General features: G+C 42.7%; 2 protein-coding genes across 2 annotated transcripts; one reads left to right on the top strand and one right to left on the bottom strand.

Annotated features, from left to right (window-relative positions):
* The first annotated feature begins 998 nt into the window (after positions 1–998).
* timm23a (translocase of inner mitochondrial membrane 23 homolog a (yeast)) lies at positions 999–7,613 on the top strand. The gene is made up of 7 exons (XM_084077756.1): positions 999–1,333; positions 3,402–3,460; positions 3,864–3,957; positions 4,655–4,739; positions 4,931–4,989; positions 5,628–5,738; positions 6,520–7,613. The coding sequence occupies exons 1-7, from the start codon at positions 1,216–1,218 to the stop codon at positions 6,636–6,638; spliced, it is 645 nt and encodes a 214-aa protein (XP_083933882.1). The 5' UTR covers positions 999–1,215; the 3' UTR covers positions 6,639–7,613.
* Positions 7,614–8,942: 1,329 nt separating this feature from the next.
* LOC311059723 (chymotrypsin-like elastase family member 2A) lies at positions 8,943–17,270 on the bottom strand (the record flags this gene model as incomplete). Its single annotated transcript, XM_084077755.1, has 6 exons — positions 8,943–9,122; positions 9,779–9,942; positions 11,326–11,606; positions 12,840–12,934; positions 15,828–15,937; positions 17,135–17,270. The coding sequence occupies 6 exons, from the start codon at positions 17,268–17,270 to the stop codon at positions 8,943–8,945; spliced, it is 966 nt and encodes a 321-aa protein (XP_083933881.1).
* Between the last annotated feature and the right edge of the window lie 2,388 nt (positions 17,271–19,658).

Genomic DNA, 19,658 nt, shown 5'->3' with positions numbered 1-19,658 from the left:
ACGTTTTCAGGCCAAGGACCCCCTAGCTGAGAGAGAGATGAAGCAGGGACCCCCCTCTATATTGTATAAAATTGTGTTTCAGATAAACTTTCAGCCATGAGAGCCACATCTCTCAGACCTCTGCCTCAAACCCAATAAAAAAAACTTGCAGTTTTATTCTGAGCTATTTGAAGCTTTAACAGATGTTTTTATTTTTGTCCTGTTCTTCCTAATTTTGGTTTCCATCTTAAAATGATGGTGGGACATGGCAAAAACAGGGAGATGATCACTGTGTCATTAAAGTCCAGCTGTTACTTGGCTTTCCGTTGCCCTTATGAAAATATTTTCCATTAATTAATACTTTGCATTATGGGTGCCTTGGTCTCTCATACACTACTAGCCATGGTTCACATGATGCTCGCCTGTCACGTTTCAGGGCTAGCCCTAAACAAACAACCTTCCATGCAGAGCAGAAGTTTGACTGGTAATTCCATGAACATACTTTTCCTGTCACAACAACTCCAACATCTCGTTTTCTTTCTTGCAATGCAACGTGTTTGCTATACCTTATAATACATCTTCACCCAGCAGATGTAGGTTTAATGCCACTTGGACAGGTTTCATGTCACTGTGTTTTCATTGAAAAACGTGTCGCCCGAACAGGGACTTGAACCCTGGACCCTCAGATTAAAAGTCTGATGCTCTACCGACTGAGCTATCCGGGCTCTGAAAGGCTTTATTCTCTACCTCCATTAAAATGACGACAATGTGTTAGAAATACCTTTACAGGTAAGTGTCTCTGAGAACATAAACATGATACTCTCAGATGGACTCTCAGAGTTAAAATAAACACCGAGGATTTTTGCTAATTTGGGGTTCCTAGATTTAAAAAAGGCACCTTCCTTCCTTGAACTCCTTAAAAGTGTTGAGAATTAGAAGAATCACTGTCGTAAAGTGTTGCACGACACCAACCGGTGGTTGCTATGCGCAATGCTTTACGGCATAGCGTGTTACTTTGCTGGAGGTCAGAGTCAGAGGCATGTCATGATGGAAGCAGCTTAACATTCACTTATAATAGTAGTAACTAGGATTATTAGATCAGTACTTAAAACCTCATATCGATTATCGATCATCGACCAACTACTTGATATTGGCTGTGTGTTGTGTGTGTGATTTAGAACAGTGTAGTGTTGTTGCATCACTGTTAGCTAGAGGTTGCTAACGTTAGCTAGCATCATGGACAACAACAACCCTGGAGGATCAGGAGGGTCTGGAGGCTTCAAGGCGGGTCTGGGGAACCTGTTTGGAGGCTCTGCTCCTGAATACTCTCACTCTGAACTGGCTGGGGTTCCATGTGAGTATTATAACATAACAGTGTGTTGTTGTGCTAAAGATGCTAAAGATGCTAATGATGCTAATGTGAGGTTACAGTCGGTACATGTTGTACTACCGTCACAATGTGTTCCCCCTCAGATACAGTGTGAGGGCTGTCTGTCCATATTATGACTGTTTGTGTCCTTGTCTTTATGTATCCCTGTCTGTCTGCTATGTATCCCTGTCTGTCTGTATCTCTGTCTGTATCACTGTCTGTCTGTCTGTATCCCTGTCTGTCTGCTGTCTGTATCCCTGTCTGTCTGTCGTCTGTCTGTCTGTCTGTATCCCTGTCTGTCTGTCTGTATCCCTGTCTGTCTGCTGTATGTCTGTCTGTCGGCTGTATGTATGTCTGTCTGTCTGTATTCCTGTCTGTCTGCTGTATATCTATGTCTGTCTGTCTGCTGTATGTCTGTCTGTCTGTCGGATGTCTGTCTGTCTGTATCCCTGTCTGTCTGTCTGTATGCCTGTCTGTCTGCTGTATGTATCCCTGTCTGTCTGTATCTCTGTCTGTATCACTGTCTGTCTGTCTGTATCCCTGTCTGTCTGCTGTCTGTCTGTATCCCTGTCTGTCTGTCGTCTGTCTGTCTGTATCCCTGTCTGTCTGTATCCCTGTCTGTATCCCTGTCTGTCTGCTGTATGTCTGTCTGTCGGCTGTATGTATGTCTGTCTGTCTGTCTGTATTCCTGTCTGTCTGCTGTATATCTATGTCTGTCTGTCTGTCTGCTGTATGTCTGTCTGTCTGTCTGTCTGTCTGTCTGTCTGTCGGATGTCTGTCTGTCTGTCTGTCTGTCTGTCTGTATGCCTGTCTGTCTGCTGTATGTATCCCTGTCTGTCTGTATCTCTATCTGTATCACTGTCTGTCTGCTGTCTGTCTGTATCCCTGTCTGTCTGTCATCTGTCTGTCTGTCTGTCTGTATCCCTGTCTGTTGGCTGTATGTATGTCTGTCTGTCTGTATTCCTGTATGTCTGCTGTATGTCTGTCTGTCTGTCTGTCGGATGTCTGTCTGTTTGTATCCCTGTCTGTCTGTATCCCTGTCTGTCTGTCTGTCTGCTGTATGTATGTATGTCTGTCTGTATCCCTGTCTGTCTGTGTGGTGTCTAAGCCCGTTTGAAAAGACGGAAAAATTAATTATCACACCCTTCAGTAACCTATTTAGATTGATATGTTAAAAGGAAAGTAGCTATTTACATTAATGACCACCCTCTGTTTCCTTTATCAAAGTGTTTCAGTCAGCCTTTGAAGCTTCATCAGGTGATGTACTCATCACACCTCTCTATGTAAATGTGAGGACTGATTAGGCCTTTGTTAGGCAACCTCTGTCCTCTTTGCTGGCACAGTAGATTTTGAGTGAGTCATCAATTTCTTTAATCTAGTTCCTTACTCTTACACTAATGTGTCATAGCAAAATAACCTGGTAGTAATATTCTCATATTTAATAACTACTTGTAGTCCTGAATATACCACATCTGTCTGCTGTATGTACGTATGTATGTCTGTCTGTATGTCTGTCTGTCTGTCTGGTGTATGTATGTACGCCTGTCTGTCTTTCTGTATCCCTGTCTGTCTGTCTGGTGTATGTATGTACGCCTGTCTGTCTGTCTGTATCCCTGTCTGTCTGTCTGCTGTATGTATGTCTGTCTGTCTGTATGTATGTATGTATGTCTGTCTGTCTGTCTGGTGTATGTATGTACGCCTGTCTGTCTGTCTGTATCCCTGTCTGTCCGTCTGTCTGCTGTATTATCTGTCTGTCTGTTAAATGTCCATGTCGTTTAGATTGCCTATAGACTGAATATCTATCTATGTTTATTATTTAAACATTGTTTTATATTTTAAAACAACTAACATGTATTGAGTTTAAATCTACGGTTAGCTTGAATTATATTGGAGGGTGCACAGTGCACACATTCTTTCTCACAGGGATAAGTACCATGGCACCATACATACATGATGTCACTGCCTTGACCTTTGAAGAGCCATTGAACTGTGTGTCAGTGTGATGTGTGTCTCTGTCCTGTTAGCTGACCTCCATGTGTAATTGTCATTTCAGTGACTGGGATGAGTCCTCTGTCACCTTATCTCAATGTGGACCCTCGTTACCTGGTACAGGTGAGTCCTGTCTGCTCAGCAGGTGACAGAAGAGTACAGACCGACTGATGCCAGATGTTATGGTTCGGTCTTGATTTTGGAGCATCCTAGACCATCGACTACCAATGTTTTAACCAATATTTTGACCAAAAGCGCAATATTTTCTAATCAATTTGAAAAACTAAGATTTGATTAACGTTTATTTGAGAACATTTTACTCAAATGTCCAAAATATGGATGCTAGGTTGAAACTTGAAAGTGGTTAAAAGTTGGGAGACAGCCGCTGCATAATTGCCGATACTGATGTAGTCAAAAAATTGCCCTACAGAAGAGCATTTCTCCTTACTCAGTCATATTCTTGTATAAGCAATGAATCTCAGTAATATCACTGAATTAACAGTTGTAATGTGTTTTGTGTTTCTAGGACAATGATGAGTTCATCCTGCCTACAGGAGCCAATAAGACCAGGGGAAGGTTTGAACTGGCCTTCTTTACTATTGGAGGCTGCTGCATCACTGGTGAGACAGCTGCACACGTATGGCACATTATTTACAGTCCTATTCAACTACATCAGGAGAGTAGCCACCGTAGAGGCAAGGCAGACAGCTGCCTGACCAAGTGAACTGTCACAGTGATTAGGCAACTGATATTGCTTAACAAAATATTATTGGGCAAGTGGGCAGGCAGGGCAGCAATTCATGTCTCCTAGTCCTATAGCGTTTGAGTGAGATTTAACTAAAGAAGGTTTGAACTATGATTCAATTATAGACATTTTCGAGTGCCCGTGAACATGTTGTGAGCTTGTAGATCGGCTATTTCCGGTCATTAGTTATATTAAGATTAAAGAGTATTTGAAGCGGTCAAACTAGCAATAGAATACAAGTTCAGAAGCATCTTCCATAAACATGAATGTTCTCAGAAATTGCATAAAAGCAAAGGTTTTAAAGCCTCAACTGTGATTTCTTCAACTGGTTGGCTGTATGTGGAACAGCAGCAACATAGGGTTTAGAATGATTCAATGATAACACATAAACATCATCATTACATCGTCAGTCATGAGATTTTATTTTGCTTTAATCCATGAGAAGAAAAGTTTGGACGTTGGCCCTTTACTCTCTGGGTTCACATAAAACAAAAGGGAGGTAAACGTATTGAAATATGAATGTAACATAGAAGGATAAGTTGATGACGTTGTTGTGTTCCTGGTCTCTGTAGGAGCTGCGTTTGGAACATTTAACGGCTTCAGGATGGGTCTGAAGGAGACCAGAGACATGGCCTGGTCTAAACCTCGTAACGTGCAGTGAGTATGAATTTATCATAATACTGTCAGTTATGTCCCAGAGTTACATGTAGGGCTGTAACTATGGATTATTTTGATTAAAATCAATATATTTTTTTCAATAATCAGTTCAATCCATTAGTTAGTGTTGGTAGTGTTTTGGTTAGATGACTTACCTTCTACTATGAACCCTCCACCTCCTCCTTCAACAGGATTCTGAACATGGTGACGAGGCAGGGTGCATCATGGGCCAACACTCTGGGCTCTGTCGGTAAGCACTTCATCATGGATCCATACAATTATGAAATAATAGAAGTTTGCCTTATTATGTTAGAAATGAATACAAATAGTAGTGTTTAATAGTGTTTAGAGAAGTTGTTAAAAACACATTTATGTGGAATGGATATTGTGAAACATTTACCAGTTTAAGATAATATTAAATATAACTTTGCACAATATGACTTTGAATTAAAAAAATCACACCTGTGTGAAGGTAGCGGTGCCTTTGATACATTTTGTCATCAATAAGTGTTTATAATGTGTTTATAGCCACGTGTCACGTGAAGCTTGACCAATCACTTTGTTGACGTGTCTGACCAATCAGAACGTTGACGCAAAAGCCAGGTATAGAGCAGGATCCGCTCTATACCTAAAGGTATAGAGCGGCTAGCGCCGCTAAAAATATTCCAACAGCTGCTTAAACCTACCTTGTCCCTGAACACACTGGTTCAGTGCAGTGTTATTGTACAGTATATTTGATGAAGTCCCCTCCAGTTGCAGTGTTATTGTACAGTATATTTGATGAAGTCCCCTCCTGTTGCAGTGTTATTGTACAGTATATTTGATGAAGTCCCCTCCTGTTTCAGTGTTATTGTACAGTATATTTGATGATGTCACTTCCTGTTGTAGCGTTATTGTACAGTATATTTGGGGTGGCGATAGAGAAGGCCAGAGGAGCAGAGGATGACATTAACACCGTAGCTGCTGGAACTCTCACTGGGATGCTGTTCAAATCAACAAGTAGGTCTCTCTCTGTTTGTGTGTCTGTGGTGTAAATGATTCTGGACAACTTGCAGGTAGTCTCCTGTTTAATTTACATCGACGTGACTTCCTGGTTTGGCCGGGGTTGTCATGGTTTTGTCTTTACCACAATCAAAGCAATTGTACGTGTTTCGAGCGCTTACACAGATGTTTATCATGTTCTGTCCTGTTGCAGGACTAACATTATTGTCCCCACTCCTGATGAATATGCGCATGGTGTGCATACATGTCATGTGCACGTGCATGAACGTGCGCGTGTGCATTCATTTAAGGCAGTGGTTTTCAACCTTTTTCGCATCAAGGACCCCCAAATTGACAAATATTAGCCCAGGGACCCCCATTTGAAAAGATATGCCAGGGACTCAACCATTTAGATTTCTTGGGGGTTCCAATCTACACTGTATCACCATCATCAGTGTTCATTTAACTCAGAGTTACAGACATATAAGGGTCAATTTGGTTGCTAACTATTAATTTGGCTGGGGACCCCCTGGAACCCCCTCAAGGACCACTGGTGGTCTCCAGACCACTGGTTGAAAACCGCTGATTTAAGGGTGTTTGAAAATACACCCTAAACACCCTATTTTCAAAAAAGGATTTAGACTTAAGACTTGAAAAAAACGTCTTAAAATCTGACTTGCCTGCAGCTGCAGAAACCCTGGTAGTTTCATTAGTTTCAGTGGCTGTGGGCGAGTCTGTTTGTTTTGTATACAAGCAATGTTTATCACACGTATGTTGTTGGCGTTGTGTTGTGTCTCAGGTGGCGTGCGAGGCGTAGCGCGTGGAGGTCTGGTGGGCCTGGCCATGTCCGGGGCCTACGCCCTCTACAACAACTGGGACCACATCGCCGGCTCCAGCCCGTCCTCCAGGCTGTACTGAGCGTGTCCCCCCCACGCAGCAGACACAAACACAGGGACAAATATGGACAGGGCTCCCTGTCCCCTCCATCAGAGCGAGTGCACGGCTTTTAACCACAGCGCCAAGACGAGATAGACTCTGGTCAAACGCAGTGCACTGGTAATGGAGCAGGAGATGCCTCTTGTCACCCAAACTCCCCCCCCCATTTCCCCCATTCACCTCCTGGGTTAGGAGCTTTCTGGGAAGCGGGGGAAATGACTGAAACACAAAATTGTGAAAGAAATGGACAAAAAAAATCTACTTGGAATTTCTTCTCCCTTTTTCTTCTCCCTTCATCATGGATCTCATTTGAGGAGTGGATCTTTGTGTTTCCTTTTCAAAATTTACTTCAGAGAAGTTCTTAGGCCCTCTCTTACTTCACTGCTGGTATTGCAGCCCCAAAATGTTGGGACACGTACGTTGGTTTGTGTTTTCGCCCGCAAGCTTTGAGTGAAACGGGCCAAACAGGAATGTATCTGATTATGATGACATCTGGTGTGTGTGTGTGTGTGTGTGTGTGTGTGATTCTCCAAATCCCGTCTCGTACCATAATTCTAGACACAACCTCTCTGCTGTCTCCTTGATCTCGGACCGTGAGGCGTGTGGGTGTCGGGGTGAAAATGTCACCCCCGACACCCACAAGGCCAAGGCCTTTAAATGAGTAGTTTACCCCCAAAAATACTTATTTTCTATCAATTACACCCATGGATAGAAAATAAGATTTTTTTTTTGGTGAACTACTCCTTTAACAATAAAGTTCTGTTCTAATCCTTATATTTATTGCAACTATATTCACGGTGGGTACAGTTTTTCCAGTGTGTGAGTCAGAATCCTGAACGTTATCTCTTTGAACTGTACTGGAAGTGCGCATTGTGTTCTGTGTGCCCCCGTGAACCCGCTGTACCCTTTGTTATTAGTAGAGATAATAATAAAATATGAAACAAAACCATGGGAAAACGTAACTGGGAGTTTTGCTTTAAAGGTTTTATTGCACAGAATGTAGACGGTAGATAGTTTGAAAAGTCTATTCAAGAAAGAGCACGATCCATGTCCACTACACAGTCAAATCCTAAGAGTTCATGTAACTCGGGAGTGTATGAATGGAACCAAATGGACCTGTAAGGGTCCATTTGGTTCCATTTGCAGTTTGCACACCGAGTTCCACGCCGAAAACAAATGGTGCTAAATAGCACTAACCGCAGTTCTTTGCTCATAATCATAGTTGAACCTGGTTGATGCTGCATAGCACCAAAGGTTCTAAATAGCACCTTTGTCAAAATGTTTTTGTGTACCAAGGATTTTACTGTATAGTGTGTTCTATGTCGTCCTCTGGGACAGCTGTAGAGTGGTACATAGATAGGGCTGGGAAATGAACTGAAAATATATCCAAACTGATGTTTAGAACTGATTAACCCACTTTATCTTATTCATGTAGGTTAATCGAATAATTATGAAGCAGGTTTTTTTTCTTTTTTAGCGAATCGACTCAAAACAATTATATGTTTTTTTATGATCGACTAAATCGATTACTCTAATTAACCCTGCATTATACTTCGTTGCACAATGGTGGCGTACAATAACAGTGAAAGAATTGATCTGCTAATAAAAATCAAAAAAGTTCATTAATTGTAAATATTTGTGATATGGATTTGAAGTCATATGGCCCAGCCCTAGTAGTACATATTATATACTACATAATATAGCCTAAACAATTAATTTCACAACACAACTCTCTATTACACATTAGTGACGTATTTACAGGTAATGTGACGATGCTGTAAGCTTATGATGGGTAAATAAATGTACAAGTGTTATGGAAGAGGACGTTACAAAATGACATTCACGATGTCATCTGTCTCCAAACAGGTAGCCAATGGTACTAACTAGGCAGTGGTGGACAGTACTGTACTCAAGGTACCATTTAGAGGTACTTTTACTTGAGTATTTCCATTTGCGATGCTTTATACTTCTACTTCCACTACAATTATTTGACAGCTTTAGTTACTTTGCCGATTTAGATTATCATTACAAAATATACACTAACCACTTGAAGCCCTATTTTATACTTTGGCTAATCAAAAAATAGCCGACCTACCAGCTCAGGATTTGTATATATTGTGGTATTTCTACTTTTACTTAAGTAATCAAATCTGAGTATGTCTTCCACCACCGCTAATGAGGGATTACATCCATGGAAGTGACAGAACAGAGCAGAGCAGAGTTCTTATGGTGGCCACAGGGTGGCATAGTTTGCCCGGCGATGGGGGGGTGGTGTTATCTCAGCGCTCAGTGCAGGAAGAAGTCTCTGATGCGGGTGGCCTCGATCCAGGGGATGTAGGTGCCGGTGCGGGTGAACACGCTGGGCTTGTTCTCCACCGTGCAGCCGATGGGGCCGAAGCTGACCACGCCGTGCACCTCCCAGCGGTCCTGGTCCTGCTGGCACAGCAGAGGACCCCCGGAGTCGCCCTGGGGAGAGAGAGGAGAGAAGGACGCTCACAGTGAGTAACAGTACACAATGCAAAGATATGATGTTCTTCAATCTAGGGCTGCAATTATGCATTACTTAGTCTTAGAGATTATTTTATATTTTACTTTTCTGATGAATTGAATTTCTTTTTTTATATATCATTGCTATCGGGCAGAAACTTCTTATCTCCATATTGTAACCTTTTTTTTGTCATTTAATGCCCTACTTGATCATACTACAGCGTCACATAAAAGTATCAAAACGTGTCGCTTTGTGCAGCGTTTCGAGCTTGTAGATCTGCTATTTTTGCTATTTCTTTTATTTGAATCCTTAAAAATAACAGTTTTGGACACCCGACCGACACTATATACAACAATGTCGTGCAAAATATATATTCTTTTACTTTTTGTGAAGCATTTTTTCAGCTTTGATGACATTATGCCTAAAATAGGGATTGAATTGAGTTGAATTGATTGATTCATTGGATTAAATCGATTAGGTTGCACCCCTAATTCAATCACTCATAACACACATTCAGTCAATGCGCTGTGAAAGCATTGTGAACTGCTATTTTTGGCTGATGTCCCCCCCACCCCCAGAATATGGATGCTGGGGTTCAGGTGGTTAAGTTGGTTATTTGGTGGTGTACAGTTACCTGGCAGGCGGCTGGCGGGCCCTCGGTGTCTCTGAAGCCGGCACAGATCATGGAGTCTCGGACCCGGTCGCCCCAGAACTTCTTCTGCTTGCAGGTCTTGAAGTCGATGATGGGGAGACGCGCCTGGTTCAGCGCCTCAGCCAGAGACACGTTCTCCTTCCCACCTGGAAGCACGTTGAGGGACAACCTTTTACATCACCGGTACCACCATTAGGTGTAGAGCAGTGGTTCTCAAACTTTTTCATGCCAGGGACCCCCAAATTGACACTTATTAGCCCGCGGACCCCCATTTGAAAAGATAAGCCAGGGACCCCCATAAGAAAAGATTTTTACGGCTCTATAGCAGTGATTCTCAACCATTTTAAATTCAAGGACCCCCAGTTTGACATGCATTAGGGCTACGGACCCCCATTTAATGGCATTTCTATCTCTGGGACCCCAATTCATATTGTAAAATCAATGTTAATCTAACTCTGAGAGTGTACAAATGGAACCAAATGGACCCGTCAGGGTCCATTTGGTTCCATTTGTACACTCTCAGAGTTACAGACCCATATGGGTCCATTTGGTTCCTGTCCATCATTTAGCTGGGTACCCCCTGGAACCCCCTCAAGTACCCCTGGGGGTCCCCGGACCCCACTTTTGAGAACCAACGGTGTAGAGTTCTATTTCAGAGCCTGGCCGATACATCGGTTATTATTTATTTTGAATTTAAAGTAGCCAATTGATTCCGATTAATTGACTCACCTGCCGGGAGGACGTAGAGCCTTCGCCCCAAAACTCCCCGCTGACAGGCTCCGCCCCCGGCCCGTAGGAGTACGTGCAATGACCGATATCACGCTCCCCGGCCCGGCTTCCCTCCCCCGAACACGAGCCAATTGTGTTCGCATGGATAATAAGTTATTACTTATTTGACTCTTTTCGGCAACTATGCATCTGAACATTTTCAAAAGGGTTCGAAAATGTTCAAATATTTTCAAATAAATAAAAAAAAACAAGGTTTTCAGTTTAATTGTTTTCATCTGGACTTTAACAAACAAGTGTAGTCTATTTATTTCCAACAACTCAAACTAAAAATGATGACACCAGAGAGGGTCATGTAAAAATTCTTGACTTTGATGGGGAAAATAAAGCAGTGATTTTTGGAAATTGTGAATGGATTTTGAATCGTTGATAATCGCTATTCTTACATGAATTGTAGATTTTATCCAACACCCCTAGTACTCACCCCTGGTGTCGCCCCAGCCAATATTGGCTGGGGCGACACTAGGTGTGAGTTAGTAATAATGGGTCATATGACCCATTATTACTAACTCACCCCTAGTGTCGCCCCAGCCAGTGACCCAGCATTATAGGGACCCAGCAGTACTAACTCACCCCTGGTGTCGCCCCAGCCAATGACCCAGCAGTACTAACTCACCCCTGGTGTCGCCCCAGCCAATGACCCAGCAGTACTAACTCACCCCTGGTGTCGCCCCAGCCAATGACCCAGCAGTACCACTCACCCCTTGTGTCGCCCCAGCCAATGACCCAGCAGTACCACTCACCCCTTGTGTCGCCCCAGCCAGTGACCCAGCAGTAGTGTCCTGGCTTGAGGCTGGTCTGCTTGCGCGGCAGGCAGGCGTAGCGGATGAAGTTGGTGGGCAGGATGTCGGTGGCGGCCTTCACCAGGGCGATGTCGTAGTCCAGCTCGCTGTGCGTGGGGTAGCGGAAGTGCTCGTGGCGGTAGATGCGCTTCACGGGGAACGTCCTCTCCGCCGTCTCCGAGCGCTTCAGCTGATGCTTCCCCACGACGATCCTCCAGCTGCCGGCGTCCTCGGCCTTACCCCTGAGGACACATGATGATGTTAGTTAGTTAGTTAGTTAGTTAGTTTGTTTATTTATCAACCTGGGATGTCAACCTGCAATGATGATGTTTTCTTTTTTTTTTTTATATTTCTTTTTCTTTTGGGGCTTTTTATGCCTTTATTTAGAGAGGGATAGGGAAAGTAGGTTGACAGGAAATGGGGAGAGAGATGGGGGGGGGGGGGTGACAAGGTCGTCGGGAACGGGAGTCGAACGCGCGTCACATGTCAGGCTGGCATTGCAGCCTAGGGTGCCTGAACCGTCACGCTACGGCCCAGGCCAGGATGATGATGTTTGTACTTTGTACCCATGGTCATGTTTTTCACAGTTTCTCAAATAGTCAAGGACTGATATGTATTTGGCCCACAGACCCCCATTTGGGGGCCGCAAGCAGCCACGTTCGATCCCGGCCTCCCCTAGAGTTTTAGTGTCGGAAGTGTCCTTGAGCAAGACGCCGAGACCCCTAACTGCTCCCGGTGAGCAGGTTGGTGCCTTGTATGGTTTCCTCTGCTGTCGGTGTGAGTGTGAATGAGTGAGTGAGTGTAACACACATTGTAAAGTGCCTTGCATAAAGGCGCTATGTAAATACACCATTTACCATTTTGTGGATAATATTTTGTGCCAGGGACGTTTGCGCTACTAAGTATAGTAGCGCAAGTATATAACTCAAGCTTTATATTTAAAGGTATGGTCCTAAAATGTCATTGTCGTCATTATAGTAATAGAAATATATGTGTGCGCGTGCGCGCGAGCGTGTGTGTGTTAATTCAGTGGTTCTCAAACTTTTTCATGTCAGGGACCCCCAAATCGATGACACTTATTAGCCCACGGACCCCCATTTGAAAAGATATGCCAGGGACTCCCATAGAAGATTTTTAAGGCTCCTTCAGTGATTCTCAAACATTTTAATTTCAAGGACCCCCAGTTTGACATGCATTAGGCTACGGACCCCCATTTAATGGCATCTCTATCTCTGGGACCACAATTTATTTTGTAAAATCAATGTTAATTTAACTCTGAGAGTGTACAAATGGAACCAAATGGGCCCGTTAGGGTCCATTTGGTTCCATTTGTACACTCTCAGAGTTACAGACACATAAGGGTCCATTTGGTTACTATCCATCATTTAGCTGGGTACCCCCTGGAACTCCCCCAAGGACCCCTGGGGGTCCCCGGACCCCACTTTGAGAACCAATGTGTTAATGAATGGTCTTACTTTTGGAAGCAGTGAGCAGCAGTGAGGACCCAGTTCTTGTGGATCAGAGTTCCTCCACAGACGTGGATGTAATGTTTGCTGCCTCTGGGACGAACCTATGGGGAAACATCACAGCACAGCCTGGTCACAACCCTCATTATTACACTCTTTAACATGATTTTAGAGTTTTAGATGAGGTTATCAGAAATGACCTGACTGCATATGTATGCAGACACCTATTATCTCCTACATACAGTATGGTTGTTGCCAGGTGGAAACCTTGTATGTCAAAAAAAACCTTTACTTTTCAGTAAATTAAAATAAGAACCTGTGTTCAAATGGATCCAATGTACTGTCTGTACTGTACAATCTCTTGTTAATACTGGTTAAACATTGGTTAAATATTAATTAAGCCCTCGAACCGACTTAACCACTTTCAACCTGGTGTTCCTGTTTTGGGCATGTAGGGGCTAAATCTGTGTTTCACAAATGGTGAAAATAGTGGATTAGCTCACATGTTGCATAAGACACAGCGTTTTAAGCAGATCACTACTATTGTGTGACACTGTACTACAACAAAGTATAACATATGGCATTCATTTATGGGGGGAAAGAAGCGATATGGAGATACAAGGTTACTGCCTGACAGCGGCAACAGTATGATTTGAACCTAAAATGACATTAGAGGACTGATCCCTGATGCAGTTGCTCAGGGACATTTTGGGTGTTTTCCAAAGGCACCTGGGCAGTGATGGTGACATTTCACATCTCCCTGTAATACCGTTGAGGCTGCGGATCCATCCAGCAGCATTGCAGATATTAGTCAGGCTCAGGCTGCACAAAAATATGTATTTCTTCTAAATATTTTAATATTTTATGTGACATAGCTCTGTATCTGTGCCTACTTCTGGCAGGGCGATCGTATGTGCTTGATATGTTCACTCTGGAAGCACCGATACAGGACAGATGTGAACAGGTTTAAGTACTGTAGTGTACATTAAGTTAATATCATATATTTAAAACATCTAAGAAGTGATCACGATTCCAGCAGCTCACTGTGTTTATTCAACAGAGATGCTCGTAGGCCTGCGTCCTGCGTCGCTGACGCACCATATTGCGAAAGGACGCATTCATGGACGCACTAGTGTTGTCACCACCAACAGAGAAAAATATAACAATAATTTGCGGTAAAATTAGTAGTGCACGATAAGTATCGGCCCGATAATTATATGTCTGATATCATCAGGAATTATGACGTCATCCCGATAAAACCGATAACATTAATAATATCTCCGATAATATATAATATTTGTCAGCTGTGATCTACATGGACTCTCTCGGTTAGGCACCGTTGGTGGAGAAGTATAACTCTCCGGTTAGACACCGTTGTACTGGAGAAGTATAACTCGGTTAAACAGCGTTGTGTGGCAGAAGCAGCAGCACAGCCCCTCGCTGTTAGTCTACGCTACACACACAGAGAGAGAGAGAGAGAGAGACGGCATGAGGACCTGCTCTTAAACGTGTTAAAACGTCTTGGATAGACCACTGTCTGGAATAATAACTGATCATCATACATATAGGTCTACTACTAATCTTTGTTGCTATTGTCATCTTAAATTGACCAGCCAAAGTAAAATCCCCGATTTTAGAGTGTTCTCCCACTTGCTTGGAGATGATGTGGTGGATTAACATGTTGCCAATCAGCTGTGTAACATTAGCAGGTTAACGATGGCTCGTTGATCCTATGCATTTGACCCTGATTTGACCACAAAGGCAAACAAAAGCACTAATTAATGGCAGCTGTAAGTAACCGGTTGTCTATCGTCTGTGTCTTGTGTATGTTTAATAGGCAACTGGATGTTTTCTGTAGCTTAGAGATATCATAACAATTAATTCCCTGAAGAGGGTAGACCCTCTCCCTCATGCTAAACTTAAAGTGACTTATAAGGTTCCACTTCTCCTCAAAAAGACAACTTTATTTTCCTTTCTCAATGACAAGCCTAATAGTATTATTGCATGTTGACTATGTGCAATAACTGCAAGCCAATGTTCATAGGCATTGTCAGTATTTGTCTTCATTATTTCTTGAATTCCTATTTCTTTATTTGCCAATACTTCCACTGTAAGCCAGTGTTTTCAGTATTTTATTGCTACACAATAAATAGTAAAAATAAATTCTACATTCAGAAATAATACAAAATAAAATAATAATAATGATTAAAAGGTTCTATGATTAAATGTATTCTATAGACCAATTATTTGTTTACTAACATTGAGCCTGGACGCACAGGTGATTGTTTCACGCAATCAATTCCCAACCTGTTTCGGGGTGCACTGGTTTCAGCACACCCCAACCCCCTCTTGTGTGTGTTGGCTAGTGAGACGCGTCCTAACGAGACCTGATATAATGGGTTTCGTTGCGCGCATACTGGCTGCACGCAGCCAGTATGACGTTGTCTGTTAAGGGGTCTATTGGTCAAAGGTATGTTAAATCCACCTGTTGTGCTAATACTACAGAATCATATACATTTGAAAAAATATATTTATGTTTTTTTAATATATGTATATATATCGGTATCGGTCTTGAAAAGCAGGAACGAGTCGCACTGATCTAGATCTGCTATTTTCACAATAATATTATGTATCTGTGGAACTGAATCAAACTAAATTAAGTGCCTCAACTCCTAATTCCTCAGGGTGGGGGGTCCCCAGTTAAAATATTATTATTTTGGGGGGTCGCTGCCTGAAAAGGTTGAGATCCACTGCATCAGGATATAATGTACACAGTCACACACGCATAGAAGATATGGAGATTGGAGATCAAAGAAAACGATAGGGGGGGGGGGCGTGTAATTGGGGACCCATAAAATGTTTCTGGGACCCATCTGAATGACCACCCTTGCATCCCAGGACCCATTACATTGAAAACCTAGCAACATCACTGTTATTCTGCCTTTAATATACACAAATAAGATGAAAAGAGAGAGAGAGAGAGAGACAGTACTGTACCTGTAGAGAGACCTGCCACGGCCATGAGTGAGGCCTGGCTTCATTTCCAGATACAATCCTCTCAACCATGCTGGGCTTAAAGTGGGGTCTGCCACAGTCCTTGGGCCAGTCTATATATGGAGAGAACATACATATACATATTTATATATTAAAGTGGGGTCTGCCACAGTCCTTGGGCCAGTCTATATATGGAGAGAACATACATATACATACAGTATATATGTTTATCACATACCAGGCCTTTATTTGCCTGGGTGAAGGTAAAGGGAGTGATAAAAAAGACAGAGGCTTGTCAAATATCGTTGCTTTTGGGCTGCAGACTTGTATGATGTACTGCCTTCATTTACGTAAAAAATTAAGAACTATGAATGTAGTTGAGATGCAATATTTCTGCCCAACGGCAAAGATTTACAAACTTAAATGGGAGAAAAAAATGCTATTGTGTCTATAATACATAGATCTGTAACAACAGTTACAGATAAGACATTTCACATCAAATAATTGTATATTTTAGGTGTAAAATATGTCGAAATCCTCAAAGTCAGCTCCAAAGGTACAAAGTACTCAACCCCAGTACTTGAGTCAAAGTATAGATTCTCCTGGTCACATATTACTCAACTACAAGTGAAAGTTGCTCTGTCAAAATTGTAATTGAGTTAAAGTACTGGAGTACATGCTTTTAAAAATACGTAGGTATTCAAAAGTACAAATTACAAAGTACATTTTGTTTTATATATAGTGAAAATAGCCAATCTATAAGCTCAAAACGCATCGTAACGCATTGTGAACTTGTAGATTTGCTATTTTCACTATATTTGAAATAGGGCTCAAGAGGCTAATTCATAATATACGTTCCCCCTTCCTACTAGTCAAAAATACAATATTTGTCTGAAATGTAGCCGAGTGTAAGTATTTGTATTTTCTTTTTTTTTAACGAAATTTTTATCCCACGATTGTTGTAACCCATTTTTCACCCAGTGCCAATTGCCTAAACTGTAATCCTGGGCGCTAATCTCCCTCTGCCAGCCTGGGGAGAGCCCCGAACTGAACTCCTGCTTCCTTCAATGCATGAGAAGTGACCAGGCCGCTTCTTATCACCTGACACGGGGGAGTTTCCGGCTAAATAGTTACTGTATCGATTTTAAATCATTGAATCGTATCGTCATGAATGAACCGATATCGTCCATGTATCGTATCGTCAACCGTGTATCGTGTGATGCGTAGCGTATCGCTGTTAACATCGTTACACCCCTAGTATATATATATTCCACAGCAGATAGATGTAGTGTGATGTATGGTCCTCTTACCCAGAGACAGGACCTTGTGCTGGGGTTTTAGTCCAGGGGTCAGGGTGTATGCGGCGGCAGGCGCAGCGGCAACGCACAGCAGCAGCAGCAGCAGCCGCGGGGCGCTCTGAGCCGGAGGGCGACCTGGAGCTGCCATCGTCTTCCACAGAATAACCGAGCCGCACGCCGCGGCTCACCATTTATACCGGGCAGCAAACAAGCCTTACACACACACACACACACACACACACACACACACACACACACACACACACACACACACACACACACACACACACACACACACACACACACAGAACAACAACAACAACACAGTAGCTGGGGGGGACAACGGCCGTGTGTCACAACAAAGGCCCAGCGCTGGATTGTTCTCCTGGTGGTTGGTGGGGTTTCCACTGTCACTGAGACAGAGAGGGAGAGAGAGACAGTGAGAGGGAGAGAGAGAGAGAGTGGCTTCTGGGGGTTTCATCAGCACTTTCACACGCGTACATATACAACAGTACAGTACATACATGATCACTACAAAGGAACATGTCGATGCACGTGACACGCACACACACTTAACTGTGTGTTGTGGCATTATATACACGGTGTTACTTTGCTCATGTCCATCACAAAGTGAACGTTCTCTGTAGCTGTCCCCTCACAGTCTATTCATTGATTAAAGGGATAGTTCACACACAAAAACAACATATTTTCTATCAATTACACACCCCATGAAGCATTGAATTCATGGATTTTTTTTTGTTTTTGTCGCATTCCTAAGCCAATAATTTGATTACCGGCAGAAAAATGCTAATATATCCGGTAGGACACTCAAAGGAGACTCTTTGAGGCTCCTACCAGAGAGACCTCTGGTCATGAAATTATTGACTTAGGAATGCGACAAAAACAAAAGAATCCATGAATTCAATACTTCATGGGGTGTGTAATTGATAGAAAATAAGTTAATTTTTGGTTGAACTACTCCTTTAATCAGTCAGTTTGGTCTTAGTCAACCAATAATTTGTGTTTGTGTATAATGTTCAACAGTCGGTGTCCATTGTGAAATCAACAAGAACGTTAAGTTCTCAGCCTCACCAACCCTGAAAAGGCTGATCTTTACACAGCAAACACGTGTTTACAGATCTGTTGTTTAAATCAATTAGATTAGTCGATGATTTCGTATGACTGTTAGTCGACTAAGAGTGTCTTTAGTCGTGGACAGCCCTTAGGTTTCGTAGTTCACAGTTTAAATTCCATTCATGGGGAAACAAAGGATAAAAATAAATAGTGGAAGAGAATGCGTGTATGTGCGCACACACACACACACACACACACACACACACACACACACACACACACACACACACACACACACACACACACACACACACACACACACACACACACACACACACACACACACACACACGACTCCACATGTTGTTTGTTCCTAAACAGTGAAATATGACAACAATAAGTCCAGTGGAAGCAGCTAGTGAGCGGAGCTTTTTAGTCCAGTGAATGAGAGAGAATGTGCCCGCTCATCTGAACCGCTGCCTGAATGGTCATCATACCATCATACTGTAGTGTACCACCTCCTGGTTCAACAAGTTTACACCTTACTCTACTAACCCTAACCCTGAATGGTCATCATACCATCATACCACCTCCTGGTTCAACAAGTTTACACCTTACTCTACTTTATACTCTATGTTTGTCCACAGAGAGAGGGAGGGAGGGAGGGAGAGAGTGCTGGGAGAGAGAGACAGAGGGAAAGGGAGGGAGGGTGAGAGAGGCAGAGAGAGAGAGTGGGGAGGGGGCAATTGAGTCTATGAGTGAGTGGGGTATCTGATGTGTCTTGTTTTTGGCACAATAAACACGTGATGAATTAACAATGGTTTATTCTTAAACAAATTATTTGAACTGTGTTTTGTTACATTGATTTTCCGAAGTACAACAGACAAAAAATGCGCTGGGTTTTACAGCGTAAATAGAAGTTTTGTCATGTAACCTTTTCAAACTAATTGACCTGCATGACCTGAACTTGACCGGTTGTATTTGAGCATGTATTTAAAATGACAAAGAAACAAATGTTAAACCATGGCATGTTCAACCCATTGACTATGACTAACCGTGCAACCACGCAATGATTGACTAAAGATTAAAGTTTTTGGATAAAATGTAAACAGACTAAATTTAAACAGTGACTAAATGCTTCAAAGACATGCAGAAAGATTAGGATATATTCAGGATGTTCAAGATTTATTTTTTTGTAAAGTCTTGTGTACGAGAGAGGTCTGCTAGTCTTATTTTGTTGTAGTGCAAACAAAGTGGATCTGAGAGCCTTTAGGGTCAGTTGTGTTCTTTACGGGACATCCCACACCACAAAGGTCTCGTTAATGACTTCATGACGTTCTTAGTCCTGCTGCGTCCGCTCCCACGGGAAGACGTCTTTCGCTGCATCACAGCGACCTCCTCATGATGTCCGTACACCTCCTGAGTCTCTCCTTCTCCACATTCTTTCCCCGAGTCTGCGTCT

This window comes from Gymnoscopelus microlampas (assembly GCF_963454915.1).
Source record: "Gymnoscopelus microlampas genome assembly, chromosome: 14".
NCBI classification, from domain to species: Eukaryota; Metazoa; Chordata; class Actinopteri; order Myctophiformes; family Myctophidae; genus Gymnoscopelus; species Gymnoscopelus microlampas.
Note: the sequence above shows the minus strand (reverse complement) of the source record. Positions and strands in the feature narration are given on the sequence as shown.

What these genes read in the sequence shown, in the direction of transcription:
- timm23a (XM_084077756.1), top strand. Translation starts at nt 1,216, where the DNA reads ATGGACAACAACAACCCTGGAGGATCAGGAGGGTCTGGAGGCTTCAAG. An exon ending in TGAACTGGCTGGGGTTCCAT is followed by an intron (nt 1,334 to 3,401) that starts GTGAGTATTATA and finishes TTGTCATTTCAG; the next exon opens with TGACTGGGATGAGTCCTCTG. An exon ending in CAACACTCTGGGCTCTGTCG is followed by an intron (nt 4,990 to 5,627) that starts GTAAGCACTTCA and finishes TTCCTGTTGTAG; the next exon opens with CGTTATTGTACAGTATATTT.